A 24,208-nucleotide genomic window follows, 5' to 3' on the forward strand; every position below is an offset into this window, starting at 1 on the left:
GCAGTGAGCCGAGATCATGCCAATTCACTCCAGCCCAAGTGAAAGAGCAAAACTCCATCTCAAAAAAAAAAAAAAAAAGAAAAAGAAAAAAAGGTTTAATGGGCCTCACAGTTCCACGTGGCTGGAGAGGCCTCACAATCATGGCAGAAGGTGAAAGGCATGTCTTACACGGCAGCAGGCAAGACAGAATGAGAGCCAAGAGAAAGGGGTTTCCCCCTATAAAACCATCAGATCTGTGAGACTTATTCACTACCATGAGAACAGTATGAAGGAAACCGCCCCCATAATTCCATTATCTTCCACCAGGTTTCTCCCACAACGTGTGGGAATTATGGGAGCTACAATTCAAGATGAGATTTGGGTGGGGACACAGCCATACCACATCAATAGGTAACATGGGAATTATGGGAGCTACAATTCAAGATGAGATTTGGGTGCAGACACAGCCAAACCACATCAATAGGTAACATGGGAATTATGGGAGCTACAATTCAAGATGAGATTTGGGCAGGGACACAGCCAAACCACATCAATAGGTAACATGGGAATTATGGGAGCTACAATTCAAGATGAGATTTGGGTGGGGACACAGCCAAACCACATCAATAGGTAACATGGGAATTATGGGAGCTACAATTCAAGATGAGACTTGGGTGGGGACATAGCCAAACCATATTTCCATCCTCGCAGAAGATGCTATTGAATTGCATGGTTCAAAATATAAGCTTGTTGAGGCCAAATACCTTGTCCTTGCACTATTTCCATTACCTGGAACAATGCCAGGCATAGACCAGGTACTTAGAAAATCTCTTTTGAATGGGTGACTGAAGAAATGAAAGGGCAGACGGGTGAATGTGTAGATGGAATGAGAATGGTGGGAGCTATCATTCAAGATGAGATTTGGGTGGGGAAATAGCCAAACCATATCGAAAAGGAATGTTATTAATTATTTAAGTTAAATGTAACTAGCTCCTTATGGCTAGTGGCTACTGTATTGGACATCACAATTTCATGCTATACGCCTGGGATTATTCTGGGTCCTGGAATGTGCCCAGCAATAAGGTCTTTTGGTTTCTTGCAGGCTACATTCCAGTGCCAGGGGAGGAAAAAAATTAAATCCATCAGAAGCAGCTCAGATTGGGATAAATACTTTGAGGATAAAGTGGGATGGTTAGATACAAAGATAATTTGGGGAAGGGGCTTAATCAGAGCGGTCAGAAGGGACATGTCTCTATTTTTTTTCTTCAGACAGAGTCTTGCTCTGTCACCCAGGCTGGAGTGCAGTGGCACAATCACAGCTCACTGCAGCCTCAAACTCTTGGACTCAAGCAATCCTTCTGCCTTAATCTCCCAAGTAGCTGGAACTACAGGTGTGAGCCACCACACCCAGCTTATTTTTGTATTTTTTTGTAGAGACGAAGTGTTGCTATGTTGCCCAAGCTGGTCTCAAACTCCTGGCCTCCAGTGATCCTCCTGCCTTGGCCTCCCAAAGTGCTGGGGTTACAGGCATGAGTCACCACGCCCTGCCAGAATGGGCATCTCTTAAAGATGAGCTGTCTCAGGTTGGGTTACCCAGGGCTCCTCCTCTGTCTGAGAGCAGAGACAGCAGGCTGGAGGCTTATCTGGGAGTTTCCTTGGGATCAATTATGGAAGGGAAGGGAAGGAACTGGGATTGGACAGAGGGAGAGGTGCCACGGTGCAGGCTCTACAACCTCAGCTGAACCCACAGGAGCTCTGGATGTAGTTCTTTTTGAGTTATCTCACTTGGACTGGAATAGCCAGGCCTTTAAACTCAGCATTGGTCATTCATTGGTTGTGGCCTGCCCTGGGAAGGGCATGGTTTGGGTGAGGGAGGTCATTTTGAAGCTGAGACCATCTCTGATTTGGGCTGAACACCAAAGGCTGCCTGCAGACAACACTCGCTGGAGCTGGGCAGCAAGTCCTTTCTTGAAGGGGGATCTAGGAAGCCCACGTCCCTCTCCATCACAGCGGCAGTTCCACGGACAATGAGTGAAGGGAGGAGGAGACTGCAGGAAGACAAGGGGTAAGAGAATTCCAGCACAAGGAAGACACAGAGGCGGGGGAAGGAGGAGGAGAGGGAGAAGGAGAGGGAGGAGGAGAAGGAGGAGGAGAGGGAGGAGGAGAAGGAGGAGGAGAGGGAGGAGGAGGAGAGGGAGGAGGAGACGAGTGAAAGGAAGAACAAGAAAGAACAAGAATAACAATGTGAGCTTCCATCTGGGCTGAGAGGGAATCAGATTCTGTAATCAGTTCATGGTATCTGCCATTGGCACAGGGAAGGAATGGTTGAGGCAGTCTTGCGGTGAAGTTTCTACCCTCTGTGTACTTCCTAATTTATTCATTAATAATTTAATAAGTATCCACAAACACCCCACCCAAATCTGTGATTTCCCTCAGAAGAGAGAGCAGGCTATAATGACTCCTAGAGGTCCCCGGCCTGAGAGTCTGACCTCTCCACACTATGAGACTCCACAGCCTGGCTACCAATCTTTCCTTCCCCACACATTCACCACCGGTCTCATCTCAGGAAGCAGAAAAGGCAGATCCCAGGGTTCAATCAAGACTCCTTTATTGGTAGTTATGCCTCATTCTCTCTACATTCTTCACAAAGGACCAGCTGATCGAACCAGGTGGTGCAGAGGGTGTTTCTAAAGGTGGTTATTTAAGCTGGAAAGATGCAATGAAAAAGACGAATCCGTGCTCAGCCTCAGTATGGCAGTCATCCTCTGAAGATGTTTCTCCTCTCCTTGAAAATAGAAGCAAAGATCTGAGCTTAATGAATAAGTAGGCATTGGCTCAAAGAGGAAGGTGAATTAAAAATGACTTTGTGTTGGTTTTCCAGACTTAGTCGGAAGCAGCTGAGCTGAGAGGAATCCCACGCTCCCACCCCCACATCCCCGCCTGGCTCATAGGAGCAAGGAGATCAATGAAAAATGAGTCCCTCAACCTCACCTCTATGCTAAGGGGAAGGGGACCTGCAAAGAGCCAGTTCTGCTGTGATGGACAGAAGTCAGAGGCTGGACACTGTTCCTAGTCCTAGCCACAGACTGAAGGCCGCTGTGGGTGTTTTTTAATATCTACCCTGTTAAGATGGTGCCCAGAGTTCCAAACCCCCTCCTTTCCCTCTCATCTATTCCAGGAAGATGATTTTCATTACCCAGGCAAAATTCAGGAGGGGCCCACTAATTTAGTGTCATCCGTAAGCCACGTGCATTGTAAGGACAGACATTGCTAGAACCACCAGGGTTTTCCACCCCAAAGGGAGGAGGGATGGGGTTTTGTCTACACATCTGATGAAAGGGCTTCTCTTTATTTTAGATTCCAGAAGTCACAGAGCAGCGAGGTCAGTTGATCCATGCGAGAGAATTAAAGAGCATTTCTACAGGCTGGAGAACATCTTTCAAGCCTAAATAACCACCTTTTAATCCCAGCACTTTGGCAGGCCGAGGAGGGCGGATCACGAGGTCAGGAGATCGAGACCATCCTGGCTAACACGGTGAAACCTCGTCTCTACTAAAAATACAAAAAATTAGCCGGGTGTGGTAGCGGGCGCCTGTAGTCCCAGCTACTCGGGAGGCTGAGGCAGGAGAATGGCGTGAACCCGGGAGTCGGATCTTGCAGTGAGCCGAGATCGCGCCACTGCACTCCAGCCTGGGGGACAGAGCAAGACTCCGTCTCAAAAAAAAAAAAAAAAAAAAAAAGAAATACCCTCTGCACCACCTGCTTCAATCAGCTGGTCCTTTGTGAAGAATGTAGAGAGAGGAAAAGACAAGAAGAAAAGGAGGCATAGGCCGGGTGCAGTGACTCACACCTGTAATCCCAGCATTTTCGGAGGCCGAGTGGGATGGATCACCTGAGGTCAGGAGTTTGAGACCAGCCTGGCCAACATGGTGAAACCCCGTCTCTACTAAAAATACAAAAAAAAAAAAAAAAAATAGCTGGGCGTGGTGGTGCACCCCTGTAATCCCAGCTACTCGGGAGGCTGAGGTGGAAGAATTTCTTGAACCCAGGAGGCAGAGGCTGCAGTGAGCTGAGGTTGCACCACTGCACTCCAGCCTGGGCGACAGAGTGAGACCCCGTCTAAAAAAAAAAAAAAAAAAAGAAAAAGAAAAAAAGAAAGAAAGAAAAAAGAGAAAAGAAAAGAGGGATAAAGTTGGTTCTGTGGAGGTACTTGATGACCAGTGGGCTGAGGTGGGGCAGGAGGCCCAAATGGCGAAGGAAGAGAAGTAAACCCCATTTTTCCCCTGGTCAGCTATTCAGTGATGGGGGCAATGGATGCACGCCGTGGTGCCTTGGCTTCTGGGTTATCCTTCCTTTCCTTCCTTCCTTCCTTCCTTCCTTCCTTCCTTCCTTCCCTCTTTCCCTTTCTTCCCTCCCTCCCTCCCTTCCTTCCTTCCCCTTCCCTTTTCTTCCTTCCTTCCTTCCTTCCCTCTTTCCCTTTCTTCCCTCCCTCCCTTCCTTCCTTCCCCTTCCCTTTTCTTCCTTCCTTCCTCCCTCCCTTCCTTATTTCCTTCCTCTCTTCCTTCCCTCCCTCCCTTCCTCCCTTCCTTCCCTCCTCCCTTCCTCCATTACTTCTCTCCTCCCTTCCCTCCCTCCCGCCCTCCATCCCTCCCTCCCTCTCTTCCTCCCTTCCTCCCTTCCTTCCTCCCTTCCTCCCTTCTTTCCTCCCTCCCTTCCTCTCTTCCTTCCTCCCTTCCTTCTTTCCTTCCTCCCTCCCTTCTTTCCCTCTCTCCTTCCTTTCTTCCCTCCCTCCTTCCTTTCTTCCCTCCTTCCTTCCTTCTTTTCTCCATCTCTCTCCATCCTTCCTTTCTTCCCTCCTTTCTTCTTTCCTGCCTCTCTCTCCCTCCTTTCTTTCTTTCCTCTTTTTTCCTTCCCTCCCTCCTTCCTTCCCTCCTTCCTTCCTTCCCCCTTCCTTCTTTCTTCCCTCCCTTCCTTCTTTCTTCCTTCCCTTCCTCCTTCCTTCTCTCCCTCCCTCCTTTCTTCCCTTCCTCTCTCCTTTCCTCCCTCTGTCTTTCCTTCCTTTCTTCATCTTTCTTCCTTCTTTCCTTTCTTTCTTCCATCTTTCTCTTTTTCTTTCTTAGACAAGGTCTCGCTCTGTTCCCCAGGCTGGGGTACAGTGGTATAATCGTAGCTCACTACAACTCCTGAGTTCAGGGGATCCGCTGACCTCAGCCTCCTGAGTATCTGGGACTACAGATGTGTGCTACCACACCCAACTAATTTTTTTTTTTTTTTTGTAGAGACAGGGTCTTGCTACATCGCCCAGGGTGGTCTCAAACTCCTGGCCTCAACTGATCCTCCTGCCTTGGCCTCCCAAAGCACTAGGATTACAGGTGTGAGTCACCATGGCTGGTCAGTTATCCCCCTTTTCTGGATTGTTTTTTCATACCACACTCCATTTTCAGAAGTTCCTCTTTCCTAATCGTCCACACCCAGAGCATCCCAGAGTTGAAACTTGGAATAATACCTTTCCGGGTCTGAAAAGGTTTGCCAATCCCCCCCTGCTCTCCTGCTTCTGGGAGAAATCCCAATTTCTTTCATCCTTCTAATCTGGGGAGTTGTTCCAGTCTTCCCCAACTCCACCTTATCTTTGACAACAGAGCCCGCATTGCTGGGAACCTCAGCTAATCAGACACGCTGGAAAAACAACAGATCTCGCCTTCACATCAGCGACGCTAATCAGACACGCTGGAAAAAGCAGATCTCACCTTCACATCAGCGACACTAATCAGACACGCTGGAAAAAGCAGATCTCGCCTTCACATCAGCGACGCACCAGGTGTGCACCTGTCTCACCCCTGCATCCGTGAAATGACCACTGTTGATCCCTGCTCTCACCTCAGTATCAGCAATACACCCAGGTGTGGTCCTGGTTGTAGTTGTAAGAAGTTGCACACCACACAAGGTTCTCCTTCGATCCTTTGTTAGTGCAGTTAAAATAATTCTTGTTTTTATAGTTGAATGGAAAGTGGCAAGGAAAGCCAGGGACCAACACGGAAATTCCTAGGAAGCAGAAGGGGATAAGACAAAGGTTACTCCCCAGGCTTCACACTGTTGAAGAGGCGTGGGCTTCAGGCCCACCCTAGATTTCAAACTGGGGCTGAGTGTGGTGGTTTGTGCCTTTAATCCCAGCATGTTGTAAGGCTGAGCCAGGAGGATCATGTGAAGCCAGGAGTTCAAGACCAGCCTGGGCAACATAGTGAAAGGGGTTTCACTACAAAAAAAGGGGTTTGTCTCTACAAAAAAATTTTTTTTTAATTCGTTGAGCGTGATGTATGCCTGTAGTCCCAGCTACTCAGGAGGTTGAGGCAGGAGGATTGCTGGGGCCTGGGAGGTCGAGGCTGCATTGAGCCATGATTGCACCACTGCACCGTAGCCTGGGTGACAGATGGAGACCCTGTCTCTAAAATATAAAATGTGGCTGGGCTTTGTGGCTCATGCCTGTAATCCCAACACTTTGGGAGGCTGAGGCGGGCAGATGACTTGAGATCAGGAGTTTGAGACCAGCCTGGCCAACACGGTGAAACCCCATGTCTACTAAAAAAATACATATATACAAAAATTAGCTGGGTGTGGTGGCGAACACCTGTAATCCCAGCTACTTGGGAGGCTGAGGCAGAAGAATCGCTTGAACCGGGGAGGTGGAGGTTGCAGTGAGCCGAGATCACGCCACTGCACTCCAGCCTGGGTGACAGAGTGAGACTCCGTCTCAAAAATAAAAAAAAAAAATAAAACAAAGTATAAAAAGTAAAAAAAAAATAAAAAAAAATAACTAAAAAATAAAATCTGGGTAAACCCTACACATGAAGGCACTGCCTGGGCACTGCTTAGAATGCTGACCTAAACCTAAGCAAAAGAAGAATTTTGTACGAAATGAGCCGAAAGAGCACCCCCTTGTTCCCCCTTGACTGAGAACATGAGTGTCGGGAGACTCAAACTCAAACTTGCTAACTCTGTACGTGTCCGCAAATGACCACAGAAGCACCACAAGTATCAATTTTCTGAGTGACAAAGTTTAGTGAGTAGGCACATTCGCACCTGTGGAATCTAGGAACGATGAGGACATAAATGATGTCCTCATGAAAGATGACCCCATAAATGGTACAAACGGGAAGGCTCTATCCACAGCAGCTTGAGGCAACAGAGGGTAAATGGGTTTCAATTTTTGCTGTCACGTCTTCTCCCATGACCAGCTGAGAAACAATTTATTTTATTTAGGAAAGTCCCAAGTTGTTGCAAAAACACACACCCCCACCACAGCTATTCGGACTGACCCCTTGCCTGGAGTGGTGCAGAACTGTAACTCCTTCTAGTTCCTCTTTGCCCAAGGACTTCCCTTTCCTTTCCACTGGGTCTTGGGTATTTTCTTCCCTCAGAAGCTATCAGAGTGTAGGACTTAAGAAAGGCTGGAAGATAGGGCAGGGCACTGGAATAGGGAAGAAGGGCGGAGTGGAAGCACAGAGGACCCTGGAAGAAGGAGGGAGGAGAACGCTGGTCACCAGGAGGACCTGGCGGATAGAGGATTTGTCTCAGAGGACCAATTCCAGTGTCCTCATCTTTCATGGATTCCACAGGTGCAAATGCGTCTACTCGCTAAACTTTGTCACTGACGAAATCGACACTTGTGACGCTTCTGTGGTTATTTGTGGACACACACACAGAGAAGAAGTTTGAGTCTGAGTCTCCCAACACACATATTCTCACCCGAAGGGGAACAAGGGGATGCTCTTCTGGCTCATTTCAGCTCTTGTACTGTGAACAGGTGCACTTTAGCAGTCTAGTATTATGTTTTCCTAATGTTTGAGCCTTTTGTTGGGTGATTTCACTGTTTGTTTGCTTATTTATTTATTTTAGGGGCAAGGTCTCACTCTGTCACCCAGGCTGGAGTACAGAGGTGTGATCACAGCTCACTGCAGCCTCAAACTCCCAGGCTCAAGTGATCCTCCCGTCTCAGCCTCCCAAGTACCTGGGACTACAGGCACATGCTACACACTTGACTAATCTTTCTTTCTTTTCTTCTTTCTTTCTTTCTTTCTTTCTTCTTTCTTTCTTTCTTTCTTTCTTTCTTTCTTTCTTCTTCTTCTTTCTTTCTTTCTTTTTCTTTCTTCCTTCCTTCCTTCCTTCCTTCCTTCCTTCCTTCTTTCTTTCTTCTTTCTTTCTTTCTTTCTTTCTTTCTTTCTTTCTTCCTTTCTTTCTTTTTCTTTCTTTCTTTCTTTTTCTTTCTTTCTTTTGTTTTTGTAGAAACAGGGTCTCACTGTGTGCCCAGGTTGGCCTTAACTCCTGGCTTCAAGTGATCTTCCCATCTCAGCCTCCCAAAGTTCTGGGATTATAGGCGTGAGCCACCATTCCTGGCTCACACTAGGGTTTTTAAAAACTCCTGGCGTGTGTTTACTCTGTATTTGCATCATGGTTAGGTGTTTAACATTTTGAGCATTTCATTTTGGCACCTTTCTCTTGGATTTTAAAGCCTGTGGCATATCACATCATTGACTTTATTCACGAGGCCAGAGCTCTGTCTGCCGGATTCATCACCAGATCCTCAGTGCCCAACTCAGTGCCTGGCTCACAGTGGGGTTTCAGGAGGTGTTTGTTGGGCAAACGAAAGAAAGAATCGACCCACACCCACCCAACCCCCATCCCCAGATTACTGGTGTCGGCACAGAAACTCCACTTTCCATCCTTATCCATGTTCTCTGTGGTTGGGCACCAGAACTTGTTGCTTTCATCCTCCATGCAATCAGAGACCACATTATTTCTGTAGATGGAGGGGAAGATGCAGGGCTTGCTGAGAGAATTTCCCCCATACTCTGAAAATGATTATGGAAAGGTTGCAGGTCAAGAAGAGGAGATGAAAAGAGCTTCCATTTATGACACACAAACTGTGCCATGCTTTATCCCATGAAAGGCAACGTAGCATTGGATTCTCCAAGCAACTTCTGGATGACGTTATTATCTCGATGTTGCGGATAAGTGAGAACCAAAACTATCAACCCGTGCACAGCTTACTGTCTCTATTAACACGACTTCACGGTTCTGTGGTCGCCATCACCTTGACTCTACTAAGCTAGGAAATTCTTGCCCGGGAAGATAAGAGTTGCGAATAGCCTTATTATTCATTCCAGAAGCCTCCAGAAAAGCTATTTACATAAATATCAGATAGTTCAACTTTTTCAGTAGATTGTGTCAAAACACTGTTTACTCTTCCAGACTCTGAAACCTCGTCTTTGGTCATTTCACCTTGCTGTGACCACCAACCCTAACGATTATATCATGATCATTACACAATCCAAATCACATCCCCCTTTGAAAGACACACCTTAGACGAGACTCCAAGACCTCATCAATATGCTGAGTATTCCCTCCCCACTTCGAGATGTTATTTTTTATTTTTTTAGATGGAGTCTTTCTCTGTCAACCAGGCTGGAGTGCAGTGGTACGATCTCAGCTCACTGCAACCTCTACTTCCCAGGTTCAATTCTTCTGCCTCAGCCTCCCGAGTAGCTGGGATTACAGGCATGCGCCACCATGCTTCGCTAATTTTTCTATTTTTATTAGAGGAGGGGTTTCGCCATGTTGGCCAGGCAGGTCTTGAACTCCTGACCTCAGGTGATTCACCTGCCTTGGCCTCCCACAGTGCTGGGATTACAGACATGAGCCACCATGCCCAGCCCAAGACATTATTAAGACCCTGTCAAAGAAGTGAGCAATAAACTCAGTCTTGCCTAATTAGCAGGCTTTTTTTTTTTTTCCTTTGGTGGTCTTTTATGGGGAGCTGGAATTTGACTAAGGGGTTGGGGTTTTCAGGCAGTAATGACTGGTGATTAAGAGCACAAATTCTGAAGGTTAGACTTCCTGGGATCAAAATCACAGCTTTGCTTCTATTAACCTCAGTTTGTCCATGTGTAAAACTGGGTTAATAATCACATTTACCTGATAGAGGTTGTTGTATGGGATAGAGGTTGTTGTATGGAATAGATGAGTTATTTCATGTGAAGCATTTAAAACACTGCCTGGCACATAGAAAACGCTTACTAAAAGTTCATTATGTTATGATAATTATTACTTTTATTGTCTAACATGTCCAAGATCACATAGATGTTAGGGGCAAAAACAGAATTCCAACTCGGGTCTAACTTCAAAGCCTATTTTTTTGCCTAGTGTCTCAAATGATAGCAGAAGAAAACTCACATTTCTTGGGTACCTGGTATGGCACCGCCATCAATCCCTCATGAAAATAAACTCCAGTCTTTACAAAAACCCTGTGATGCCAGCCTTAGCATTCTCATTTTGCAGATAATAAAAGTGACTTCCCAGGCACGACCTTCCCGGGTTAGTAGAGTCAAGTTGATGATGACTGTGAAAGGGTAAAGCTATGTTCATGGAGACAGTAAGCTGTGCAGGCATGGGTCGTCTTGGTTCTCACTTATCCATAGAAAGGAAATAACCAACAACTTTCTTAACCTAATGGGGAAGCCAAAGCTAAAAGGTATCTCTTCTTGGACATCCGTTTGGTGATTTATGCAAATTTGAATCTGTTACTCCATCAAAACTGGGTCTAAGGAGATTGGATAGTTTTAAGGATAAACAGGAGCTTAGATATTAAGGTTATATTACCATAAAAGTGATGTTTCTTTTCCTCCTTCTTTTTTTTTTTTTTTTTTTTTTGAGACAAGATCTCACTCTGTTGCCCAGGTTGGAATGCCATGATGCGATCATAGCTCACTGCAGCCTCAAACTCCTGAGCTCAAGGAATCCTCCCATCTCAGCCTCCCCAAGTAGCTGGGACTACAGGCACACACCACCATGACCAGTTAATTTTTTAATTTTTGTCTTTGCAGAGTGGGTCTCCCTATGTTGCCTAGGCTGGTCTCAAATTCCTGGCCTCAGGCAATCCTCCTGCCTCAGCCTCCCAATCCCTTTTGGAATTATAGGCATGAGCCACTGAGCCTGGTCTAACTGATACCTTTCCTAATTCATCTATTTGGTTTAGGGTTAAGAAATGGCTAAGGTTATGAATTAATGATGTATTAATGACAGAGTATATTATTAATGTATTTATTAATGATGGAATGTATGTATTAATGATACAATTTACAGTCAGGAATGGAAACGGAGAAAGAGTTGGACTTGGGATGAAAAATTAGGTTAACTACTAGGACAAAGCTATAGTGAGATTTAAGGTTAAGATTGGTTTATAGTAAAGAACACAAATGGGGGATGATTAGGGCTAGAATAAAATTAAGGTTTAGATGGAATTAGGATTTGTCGAGTGCTAAGGGAAGAACAGAATTAAGATTTTTATGCAAGAATAAGCGTGCCTACGAATAAGTGCCTTCACACATCTTTGTCTCTGTGGACGCAACAATGCTTAAGGAGAGAGCATGGGCTTTGGAACTCTATGGACTAGAACTCAAGCTCTAATTCTAATATAGCATAGGACTGTGACCTTGGGAAGGGATCAATTGTACTGGGACCATTTATCGAACAGGTGGTGGCGAGCAGCAGCTCATAGAGCTGCTATGGAAAGATTCAACAGGATATTGTATACAAAGCTCTTGGATCAGTGTAGAGGGCATTGAATGAATTTTGGTCATTATTCACCTGAGATTATGTGTAGACTTAATAAGATGTTAGGCTGCATTGAAATGCAGGTCGGGGCCAGGCACAGTGGCTCATGCCTGTAATCCTAGCTTTTTGGGAGGCTGAGGTGGATGGATCACCTGAGACCAGGAGTTCAAGACCAGCCTGGCCAACAGGGCAAAACTCCGTGCCTGCTAAAAATACAAAAATTAGCTGGGTGTGGTGGTGGGTGCCTGCAATCCCAGCTACTCTGGAGGCTGAGGCAGGAGAATACTTTGAACCCGGGAGGCAGAGGTTGCAGTGACCGGAGATCACTCCACTGTGCTCCCACTTGAGTGACAGAGCAAGACCCTGAAAAAAACAGAAGAAAGAAAGAGAGAAAGAAAAAGAAAGAAAGAGAGAGAGAGAGAGAAAGAAAGAGAGAGAGAGAGAAAGGAAGGAAGGAAGGAAGGAAGGAAGGAAGGAAGGAAGGAAGGAAGGAAGGAAGGAAGGAAGAAAGAAAGCGAAAGAAAGAAGAAAGAAAGAAAGAAAGAAAGAAAGAAAGAAAGAAAGAAAGAAAGAAAAAGGAGGGAGGAAGGAAAGGAAGGAAGGACGAAAGAAAGAAAGAGAAAGAAAGAAACAAAGAAACAAAGAAAGAAAGAAACAAAGAAACAAAGAAAGAAAGAAACAAAGAGAAAGAAAAAAGAGGGAGGGAGGAAGGAAAGGAAAGGAAGGAAGGAAGGAAGGAAGGAAGGAAGGAAGGAAGGAAGGAAGAGGCAGTTTGGGTCCATCAGTGGGTGAATCTCACTACTGTCAGTTCTAGAAACAGAAATACTCAGAAGCCAATATCAGGACTTCAGCTCATTGTTTCAGTTCTCAGGACACCTGTCTTTTCATGCTGGATTGGGGACTGGGCGAATGGCCTCGGGATACCCCTGTCTGTCGTTGTCATAGTGAACTCTCTGAGCAGACACTTGGCTCCTGTAAGTACTTCCCCCTGGGTGCTCTGGTCTCTATCTTGCCCAGCCTCCCCTCAGAAGGATCCTTGCTGTCCACTCTCCCTCCCACCACACATCCCATCCCTGCTACAGGGGCTCACCATTCGTTTCACAGAATTTCCACTGCTGTTTCTCATCGAAGATGGAAGTGACTGAGCACCACAAACTGCCTAAGAAGCTGCCCTGGGAGATGCAGCTGTTATAAGCCTTTCCTCGATAGATGAAAGGGAAGATACAGCGTGGGTAATCTGTTAGGAACGGAGTTCGTGAGTGGCTTGACTTCCTCTAGTCATTCACAGGACAGAGTCATTTAATCATCAATCAACCATCACAGGACAGGACAGACATAAGGTTCAGAAGAGACTTTATGTATTATTTCATCAAGCATTTGCCTATGCCATATACATCTGATTCTTGAATGACACGAGTTTGAACTCGGGTCCACTTATACATGAGTTTCTTTTCTTTTCTTTTCTTTTTTTTTTAAAATACTTAAAAAGAAATTTTAATGTATTATCTTCTTTAAACATTGTACAAATTTAAGGTGTATAATGTGATGTTTTGATGTATATTTTATTAAAGTGATTACTAGTCAAGCAAATTAACATATGCATCATCTTACATGGTAACTACCTTGTGTATATGTGTATGGGGGTGGGGGGTAAAGTACTTATATGTTCCTAGTAAATTTCCAGTATACAATACAATATTTGTAACTATAATCTGCATGCTGTACGTTAGATCTCTAGACTTATCCACTCTATATAACTACAACTTTGTATCCTTGGCCTGCATAACCCTATCCTCTCACCCCACACCTGGTAACCATTTTTTTTTTTTTTTTTTTGAGACAGAGTCTCACTCTGTTGCCCAGGCTAGAGTGCAATGGCGAGATCTTGGCTCACTGCAACCTCTGCTTCTCGGGTTCAAGCAATTCTCCTGCCTCAGCCTCCCGAGTAGCTGGGATTACAGGTGCCTGCCACTACACCCAGCTAATTTTTTTTAATTTTTAGTAGAGATGGGGTGTCGCCATGTTGGCCAGGCTGGTCTTGAACTCCTGACCTCAGGTGATCCACCCGCCTCAGCCTTTCAAAGTGCTGGGATTACAGACGTGAGCCACTGTGCCCAGCAGGCATGGGTGTTTTTCAAAAAAAGTTATGTTGAATGTGTCTGCCTCTCCTGCCTCCCCTTCCACCTCCTCCATTGCTTCTGCCTCTGTCATCCCAAGATGGTGAGACCAACGCTTCCTCTTCCTCCTCCTCCTCAACATGAAGATGATGCTAATGACCTTTATGCTGATCCATTCCCACTTCATGGATAGGAGACGTATTTCCTCCTTTTTACAATTTTCTTAATAACATTTTCTTTTCTCTAGTTTCCTTTATTATGATAATACAGTATATAATATATAAGACATAAAACATATGTGTTAATTGACAGTTTATGTTACTGGTAAGCCATCTCGTCAATAGTAGGCTATTAGTAGTTAAGTTTTGCTGGGATTACAGGCATGAGCCACCTCGCCCAGCCTCAAATCCCTTTTCTTACACTTTGTTTCTTGTTTCCTTATTAACTTAGAAAATTAAGAAAGACATAAAGATGGGATGGTTCTATTGGGTCAACTAGTCTTACAATATCACAAGACCCTCATCCAGAGAGCACCATTTTTTACACTGTCATTATTAACATTATTACCCATTATTAGCATTCATCGTCTGGCATCCCAGAGCCTTTTCTATGCACGCATACGTACTACAATTTGTCTGCAAAAATGTGATCATGTCATAGACAGTCACACATTCTCTTTTGTAATCCACCCTATCAGAAGGCCACTGGCCAGGGACAATGTGATACCACTCACCTTCACTCTGGCAGTACTTCCACTGGCCATTGTACACCGCTCTGGTGGCACACCAAGGGGATAAGCTATGAATATTGGTGCAAGTGAAGTAAACAGATCCCTTGTAGGTGAAAGGAAAGACACATTCCTCATGCATCCCTGAAGGGCAGAAGGAGAAAACAGGAGGGGGGAAGAATCACAATGAATTAGCAAAGGATGAGTCTTGGTTTGGCTCTTGCTTTGATCTGAATGTCCGTTTCCACCCCCCCACCCCCCCTACCCCCCACAAAATTCATATTTAAAATCCTAACCCCCGCGGTCATGGTACGAGGGGCCTTTGAAAGGTGATTAGGTCGTAAGGGCAGAGCCTTCATGATTGGGATAAGAACCCTTATAAGAGACCCCAGAGAGCTAGCTAGCCCCTTCTACGATGTGAGGATACAGCAAGAAGGCACCATCTATGAACCAGGAAGCAGGCCCTCATCAGCAACTGAAACTGCTGGTGCCTTGCCCTTGGATTTCTCAGCCTCCACAACTGGGAGACAGAAATTTATATTGTTTATAAGCTACTCAGTCAATGGTACTTTTTAAATTTTATTTTATTTACTTTTTTTTTTTTTTTGAGATGAAGTCTCACTCTGTCACCCAGGCTGGCGTGCAGTGGTCTGGTCTCAGCTCACTGCAACCTCCACCTCCTGGGTTCAAGCGATACTCCCATCTCAGCCTCTAGAGTAGCTGGGATTACAGGTGCCCGCCACCACACCTGGCTAATTTTCATATTTTTAGTAGAGACGGGGTTTCGCCATGTTGGCCAGGCTGGTCTCGAACTCCTAACCTCAGGTGATCCTCCCGCCTTGGCCTCCCACAGTGCTGGGATTACAGGTGTAAGCCACCATGCCTGGCCTGTGGTATTTTGTTATGGCAACCCAAATGGACTGAGACAGTTCTCATGGTGGCCTGAAGGCTACACACCTAGGCTTAGCATCCAACTTCCTAATGACATGTCAGGGCATATCCAGTTCATGTCGTGGCCAGGAGCACTGGGGAAGAAGACAACGGTGGTGTGTTGTTCCTTGAGACCACTGTTTCTCAGAGCATAATATGGGGGGCCAATGACATGACACAAAATATTTTTGGTGGATCACAAGATCACATTAGTTTATGTAGGGACACACATTAAATAATTTTGAAATATAGACTGGAAAAAAAATCATTTTCCAGTGGTCCTTTTAGTCCTTCTGCTTACGCAAAAGAGAAAGCTTCAATTTAATACTAGTATTTCTCTACTGCATCTCTAATACTTAATAATCTCCCATTTTAACAAAAAAGAGAGCGGGGGTGGGGGGCAGGACTCGGACTCAAAGCTTTATTCGGACAATAGTCTAGCAGAATTTAATAATAAGATTTTGTTTTCATAGTACAATATTTCTTTTTGGTCATACTTCCTATTTATGGAAAGTGGTAGTGCTTTTTTATATTATAATACTGATGTTAACCAATCTCTTAAAATGAATTTTTTAAAGTGAAGAGAAGTGAGCAAATTTAAAGAAAAATGTTGAGTAAATAATAGTACTGGTGGCACCCAGACGTGGCAAATATTGAGATGACAACTTTCGATGTCCTTATTCTTCTCGATGAGTATAGGAACTTTGTTTTTTGTGCAGTGCATCCACAGAACCTAGAACAGTTACTTGCTCAAGAAACAACAGAAAGAATAAAATAAGTTTGGAAAGTGCCACGTGAAATAAAGTTAAACAGGTTTCTCTAATGAAGGACTCATCAAAAAAGTTAATATGAAAATGAGAATTGATGTATACAGTATATTGAGTTGTCCTTCTTTTTTTTTTTTTTTCACAATTCAATAGCACTAGAGACTAATGGTCCCTGAAATATATCAAGAAATGCTGTTCTCGACCAGGCACAATGACCCATGCTTGTAATCCCAGCACTTTGGGAGGCTGAGGTGGGCAGATCGCTCCAAGCCAGCAGTTCAAGACCAGCCTGGGCAACAAAGTGAGACCCCATCTCTACAAAAAACAAACAAATAAGACTAGCCGGGCATGGTGGTGTGCCCCTGTAATCCCAGCTACTTGGGAGGCTGAGGGAAGAAGACCCTTTGAACCTGAGAGGTTGAGGCCACAGTGAGCCATGATTGCACCACTGCACTCCAGCCTGGGTGACAGAGTGAGACCCTGTCTGAAAACAAAATAAAACAAACAAACAAAAAACAAAAATGGTGTTCTGCAGAATTTTGATGTGTAAATTTTTTTAAAAAAAGAAAGAAATGCTATTCTATCCCAAATTCCTCATTACATGAAAACCCACGTACAATAAGGACTAATTAAAGTTGATCCTTTTTTTTGAGTAGAACTGGGATGAGAGCTCAACTTGCTCATCTGTTAGTTCAGAGTCATAGCTCCCCTTCTTGCTCTAATCTCCTTCATTTTCCTCCTTCCTTCCCTCCCTCAAAGATATAATGATAGAATACTATGAGTGAGATACTCTAGTGGGAGATTTGTGTGCAGTGGATTATGGGCGGAAATTATGCTCACCATTTCCTGGCTTTAAAAAAGTCCCAAGCAATCCTCCATGCTATTTTCTTCTTCTGCCAGCCAGCTGAATATAGAGCAGCAATTCTCAATAGAGAAGGAGGAGCAATTATGACCTCCCAGGGGGCATTAGCCAATGTTTTCGGTTGTTACAACTTATAGGGGAAAGGAGCCAGTGGCTGCTACTGGCATCTGCCAGAGAGAGACTAGGAATGTTGCTAAACATCCTACAATGCACAGGACAGCTCCCCAGAACAAAGCTATCTGGCCACAGACACCAATAGTGTCAAGGCTGAGAAACTCTGAGGGCTGGGCAGAGAATACTGAGGGCCTGGGGGACAGTGGAGCCACAAACTAGAGGATCTTGTTCTCTGGATTACCATATAAAGGTTTCCCACTGAACATCCACACTGGACTGTAGGATGAGTTTAACATGAACCTCTATTGAGTCGAGCCACTGACATTTGGGTGTAGTTACAATAGTTAGTCCTCTCCTAATACAGACAGACAAGACATGGTGTCTGTCTTCAAGGTCTGTAACATGGTAGCCGTGGCCCTCGTTGTGGATCAGATTGTTGTCCTGTACAACCTGACATAGGCCATTATGGGGACAAGGGATGGGTTGGGAGAGTGTGGAGAAGGCAGACTTCCATCTTTGAGCTGCACCAATGGGTTGATGCAATTAGAAGTACTTAAATATCATTGCATTTTTCATCTCTGTCTCTCAGAACTGTCTGGTATTTATTTTTGTGAAACTTAAACCAGTTTAAATCTGGAAAGTGCTTAGAAGAGTACCTGGAGCATGGCTGCTGCTTAACAAATATTAGCTATGATCAGCATTGTCATCATCATCATCATCATCATCACCATCACCGTCATCATCATCATTCTCCACACTATTGTTATTGGCATCGTCACAATGATCATCATCGTCATTGTCACCATCATCAATCTCATTATTGTCATTGTCATCATGATGATGATCATCATCATTGTCATCATCATTGTCAACATAATCAGCCTCATGATTGTCATTATCATAGGATGATGATCATCGTCATTGTCATCATCATTGTCAACATAATCAGCCTCATGATTGTCATTATCATAGGATGATGATCATCGTCATTGTCATCATCATTGTCAACATAATCAGCCTCATGATTGTCATTATCATAGGATGATGATCATCGTCATTGTCATCATCATTGTCAACATAATCAGCCTCATGATTGTCATTATCATAGGATGATGATCATCGTCATTGTCATCATCATTGTCAACATAATCAGCCTCATGATTGTCATTATCATAGGATGATGATCATCGTCATTGTCATCATCATTGTCAACATAATCAGCCTCATGATTGTCATTATCACAGGATGATGATCATCGTCATTGTCATCATCATTGTCAACATAATCAGCCTCATGATTGTCATTATCATAGGATGATGATCATCGTCATTGTCATCATCATTGTCAGTCATTGTCATCATCAACCTCATTATTGTCATTGTCATTATCATCTTCCTTGTCATTGTGATCGTCGTTATTCTCGTCATCACATCATTATTGGCATCATCATCATCATCGTCATCATCGTCACCACCATCTCATCATCATCGTCATCATTGTCATCATCATCAGTCATTGTCACCATCATTATCAACCTCATTATTGTCATTATGATGATCATCATCGTCATTGTCATCATCATTATCAGTCACTGTCATCATCATCATCAACCCCATTATTGTCATTCTCATCATCATTGTCATCAGTATTGTAATAATTACTTTCCTCTTCATCACATCATTATTGTCATAATCATTATCATCATCATTGTCATTATCATTGTCACCATCATTGCTGTCGTTGTCACTATTATTGTTGTCATCATTATCATCATTGTCATCATTGTCATACCATCATCATCCTCATCATTATCATTGTCATCTTCACTGTCATTATTGTCATTATCAATGCTTTGCCTTAGTCACGAACACCGCTGAGTATATAGGATACTGTGTTGAGGGGGAGGGCAGATGCCCCTGTAGGCGGAATTAAGGTTATCTTTGGGAGTTGTTAGTAAGAATCAGCACATAATGAATACTATTAGCCATCTGCAAAGTAATCCAGCAGATGGCCTAATCTTCTTAACTGAGTTACAATCCTCTATAATCCAGACCCTGCTGACCCGCCTGTTCTCACTCCCTGATTAACATTCCCTTGACCTTACTCCATGTTCTTTCTCGTCTTTGGGATTTTGCTCCTGCCCTTCATCTTGCCCTGAATGCCTTTCCTCTCTTCCCAGCTTTAGTCCCTGCTATTCATCCATGAAGACTTGGCTCAGTCTGGGTCAATACTCTTCCTCACACTTACAATACTCAGAGTCAATCTCTATAAATGAATGCAGTTGCCAATTTTTTAAAAATAATTCATTTATGTGTCTATAACTCCCAATTACTGTGAACTCTCTGAGTGGTGGGTTTAGGTTTTGTTTATTTCTGCACTTCTGGTCCACAACACAATGCCTGGAACTTAAAGATCACTCAGTAAGTGTATACTGAATAATTTGTCTGTAAATACACGCAAAGGGAACTTGGAATACTGAGTTTCACCACAAGTATGTGGGTGTGGTCTCAGGGAGGCATGACAAAAATGAGATTATAACTAGAAAAGTGGATACCCCATCAAGTACATTGTTCTTTGTCTGAATAAACTGTGAGTTCCTAATCTTTTAGGAATTTGTCAGTTCTTTGAGAACCCAGAACTTCTCTCTAGGAGAATATTCATATGCCCTTATGGCTGAGATGGCTGTGTGTTCACCGAAATCAGTTTCACTTTCCTCCCAAATGCATTGCTACACTGCATCTCTCAGACTTGCTTGCAGCTAAGAGCCATATCAGTTCCAGCCAGTGGAAGTAGGAGAAAGTGATGAATCTCATTTCCTGTCCTGGCCAAAAGAAAACAAACAAACAAAAAACCCTCTCCTCCAAGATCCTCCAGACTCTCTTGATCCTTGTCTACGAGCTAAAAGCAAAGAAACCTCAGCAGACTCTGAAACCCTAGGGGATGGTGGGGCCCCAGGATGGAAGAAGCTTGGATCCCTGAATGACCATGTGGAGCATTGTTTCCTGACCAGATGTACCCTTCTGGGACTTTGCAGAACCAAAAAAAAAAAAAAAACAAAACGTTATTGTGTCAAGCTGCTCATAGTTTGGAGTTTGCTTGTTACAATAGCTATTCTGACTACCCTCATAAATACACATTTTTTTAAATATAAATTCAAGTTCTCATGGACTCTAATCCTCACTCAGTGATCCCAGGTTAGGAATCTCTGGAATAAAGAATGTGGGATCAAGGTGCATCAATATGCAAATGGTTCCTGAGCCTTATCCAGAGGAGAACCATTTATCAGGCAGAAAAGGGTTCTAATTGTGAAGAATGACTCACCAAGGCTTGAGTGAATGACATGTAGGCAAGGTTTCCCCTTGTTCTGTTTCCATGCTTAGCCTACAGTCTTTTAGTGGTTAATTTAGATTCTGAGATACGTTAAGACATAATTAGGGTGTCCAGGTTGGGGTCTGAGGGTTCTGTTCATTGGAATTATATAGCCTGCCTTTTACCCCCACCATGTGCTGGGCAGTATGAAAGATGCTGGTGCCCATTATTTCATTTGATCTTCAAAATAACCCCATGAGATAAATGCTGTTATTTCTCTTTCACAGTCTGGAAACTGACTTCAGAGAGCTTACGTTTCTTGACCAAATTTACCGAGAAAAGAAGTGGCAGATCCAGGGTCCAAACCCCAGGTCTTCTGAGATTTTTTTTTTTCTTTTTTTTTTGAGAAGGAGTTTTGCTCTTGTCACCCAGGCTGGAGTGCAGCGGTGCGATCTTGGCTCACTGCAACCTCCACCTCTTGGGTTCAAGCGATTCTCCTCCCTCAGCCTCCTGAGTAGCTGGGATTACAGGTGCCCACCACCATGCCTGGCTAATTTTTGTATTTTTAGTAGAGACGGGGTTTCACCATGTTGGCCAGGCTGCTCTGGAACTCCTGACCTCAAGTGATCTGCCCGCCTTGGCCTCCCAAAGTGCTGGGATTACAAGTGTGAGCCACCGTGCCCAGCTTCTTCTGAGATTTTTGCTAAGCCATCTCCTCCCTACTTAGTTCCAGGAATCTTTGCTTTGCCCCATTCATTCTTTTCCAGCTTCTAAATCCTCCCCATCATTTTGAGTGTCCTCACCTCCACTTGACTCATAGGAATAGAGAAGGAAGGTCGTCCATCCCAACAGGTAACTGGAACATCGGGTCATCTTGGCTGCCCTCTTCTCTCTGGAAAAGACGACAAAAATTTTCATCCCACAAGTCCCCTTCCTCTTCCCACTAGCTCCTAGACTTGACGTCATACATGCCATTTTTCTTTCTATCCACAGTAACTTAAAAAATAGATCAGGCATGGTAGCTCATATCTGTAATCCCAGCATTTTGGGAGACCAAGACAAAGGATCACTTAAAGCCAGAAGTTCAAGACCAGCCTGGGCAACATAGTGAGACCCCATCTCTACAAAATTTTCATTTAAATTAGCCAGGCATGGTGGTGTATGCCTGTGGTCCCAGCTATTCAGGAGGCTGAGGCAAGAGGATCGCTTGAGCCCAGGAGGTCAAGGCTGCAGTGAGCTATGATTGTGCCACTGTACTATAGCCTCGGTAACAGAGTGAGACCCTGTCTCTAAATACACACACACACACACACACACACACACATCACACACACACACACATATATGTTTCTACACGTGTGTGATGTGTGTGTGTTTCTACATGTGTCACACGTATATCACACACATGTTTCTACATATGTGTGTGATATGTGTGTGTTTCTACTTGTGTGTTATATGTGTGTGTATTTTTAGAGACACACACATATGTGTTTCTACATGTGTGTATGTACATGTTTGTAGCCTGGAAGCACAGGCTGTACCATATAGCCCAGGTGTGTAGCGGGCTCTGCCATCTAGGTTTGTGTGAGTACACTCTATGACGCTCACACAAGGACAAAATTGCCTAACAATGCACTTCTCAGAATGTATTCCTGCCGTTAAGCAATGTGTGACTCTACTGTCATGTACTGTCCTTAGGAAAGTGTGATGGAAAGAAAAAAAATGAAACACTTATTGAACACTTACTATACTCCAGGCTCGATGTTCGACACACTTTATGTCACTTGGCTTTCATAAATCAAGTAATACATGTTTTAATCCCCATTTTACAGATGCAGAAACTAACACTCAGACCTGGATTGGTTACCCAGGGAGGAAAGGGCAGGGTCTGGGTTCTAACCCATATTAACCACTGCAAAGGCTCTTCTCATTGTTGGAACCTTACCAATAGCCTTAAATCCTCCCCATGAATCACACTCATCTCCTTAGCTGGATACGAAAGTCCTTCAGTGATTAGCATTTACCATCCTCATCAACCATAATTATTGCTAGCTCTATTTTCCTTTGTGTTGTTTCCTTGACGACAGGCGACCATGCCATTCTCAGCAGCAACAAGAACCCACAGTTTGGAATTGGTGGTCTGGATTTGACTTGAGGCTCAGCTACTATTACCGCTTCTATGGCTGGCCCCCAATTATTGACTGCTTACTGTATACCGGATGTCCTAAGCTTTGTATCCACAGTCCAATTTGCTCCTAAAAATCTAAGGGTAGGCATGATCATCTCCACTTCACAGAAAAGGGAAACTGAGGCTTGGGAGGTTAAGTAACTTACCAAAGGACCACAGCTGGTACGTGACATATCTCAGAGTCAACGCGGACCTGTCTACACCAGTGTCGGAGTTCTTAGGCAACGTAAACCCCTTCCCCTCTATGAGCCTTTGTTTCCTCATCTGCAGAATGTATTTAGTCATTCCTGTGTCTCTGGGTGGCCACGAGGGTCCAATTAGACCTTGATGTGAAAATGCTTTTTACTTGTTGATTGTTAGTGGCATTTATGAATTATTAAAGCCAAGGTCAGGATAGCTCGGAAAGACATCAGATGGAACCAACTTTTAGCAACAAATTCAGATACCGCCAGGAATCAAAATCCCAGTTACTGATTAAAGTCCTCCCACAGGTAGGTGGCACCACTGAGTATCTGAGCCACACAACACTTTTTTCCTCTCTCAACAGTGCTTGGCTCTCCTGCTACAGATGAAAGCGTCTTTCTCCCTTTTTCTTGTTATTCTTCCTTGAAGCATTTACTCTTAACCTCAGCACCATGCCTCAAACAGGCTTTTTCTGAGTGATGTCACATTCACTATTTGTGAAGGACTCTAATTCTCTTTGGCTAGTGGCTCAGAGTCAGGACTTAGACCTGACAGTGAAGGATGAATGAGTCAGGTTCAAATCCCAGCTCCACCGTTTGCCAGCTTGGTGACTTCTGGAAAATTACTTAAAATTTTTTTTTTTTTTTTTTTTTTTCTGAGACAGGGTCTCACTCTGTCACCCAGACTGGAGTGCAGTGGCGCCATCTCATCTCACGGCAACCTCCATCTCCCAGGCTCAAGCGATTCTCCTGCCTCAGCCTCCCAAGTAGCTGGGAGTACAGGCATGTGCCACCAAGCCTGGCTAATTTCTGTATTTTTAGTAGAGACAGGGTTTCACCACCTTGGCCAGGCTGGTCTCAAACTCCTGACCTCAAATGATCCACCCGTCTTGGCCTTTTAAAGTGCTGGGGTTACAGGTGTAAGCCACTGTGCCCGACCTTACATTTTCTAAGCCTCAGTTTCATCATGTCAAAACATGCGGATACTAATCCTATCTACCACTCAGCCTTGTTATGACGATTAATGACAATCATAAAAATATAACAGATTTGGGAGGCCAAGATGGGAGGATTGCTTGAGGCCAGGAGTTTGAGATCAGCCTGGACAACATAGCGAGACCTCATCTCCACAAAAATAAAAAAAAAAAATAGCCTTGCATGGTGGTGCGTGCCTGTAGTCCCAGCTACTCAAGAGGCTGAGGTGGGAGGATCACTGGAGCCCAGGAGGTCGAGGCTGCAGTGCACTATGATTGCACCACTGCACTCAAGCCTGGGCGATACAGCAAGGCTGTGTCTCAAAACACAAAACAAAACAAAAAAACAGATAAAATTCATTGAGTGCTACACACTATTCTAAATTCACTCTAATCCTGATAGGAAGTAGCCCAACGTGGTAGGTACCATTACTACCCCAGATATGCACAGA

General features: G+C 44.2%; 1 protein-coding gene across 1 annotated transcript in view; it reads right to left on the reverse strand.

Moving 5' to 3' along the window:
- Positions 1 to 2,564: 2,564 nt before the first annotated feature.
- ELSPBP1 (epididymal sperm binding protein 1) overlaps positions 2,565 to 24,208 on the reverse strand; it is a 32,853-nt gene continuing 11,209 nt past the window's right edge. Inside the window, exons 2-7 of the mRNA XM_055235616.1 lie at positions 21,216 to 21,302; positions 14,437 to 14,574; positions 12,677 to 12,823; positions 8,667 to 8,825; positions 5,857 to 6,021; positions 2,565 to 2,764 (exon numbers count right to left, since the gene is read on the reverse strand). Coding sequence (XP_055091591.1) covers positions 5,864 to 6,021; positions 8,667 to 8,825; positions 12,677 to 12,823; positions 14,437 to 14,574; positions 21,216 to 21,285 — 672 coding nt within the window. The 5' untranslated portion in view covers positions 21,286 to 21,302 and the 3' untranslated portion in view covers positions 2,565 to 2,764; positions 5,857 to 5,863. The remainder of the gene's footprint in view (positions 2,765 to 5,856; positions 6,022 to 8,666; positions 8,826 to 12,676; positions 12,824 to 14,436; positions 14,575 to 21,215; positions 21,303 to 24,208) is intronic.

The sequence above is a fragment of the Symphalangus syndactylus genome, chromosome 13 (assembly GCF_028878055.3).
Source record: "Symphalangus syndactylus isolate Jambi chromosome 13, NHGRI_mSymSyn1-v2.1_pri, whole genome shotgun sequence".
Lineage (NCBI taxonomy): Eukaryota > Metazoa > Chordata > Mammalia > Primates > Hylobatidae > Symphalangus > Symphalangus syndactylus.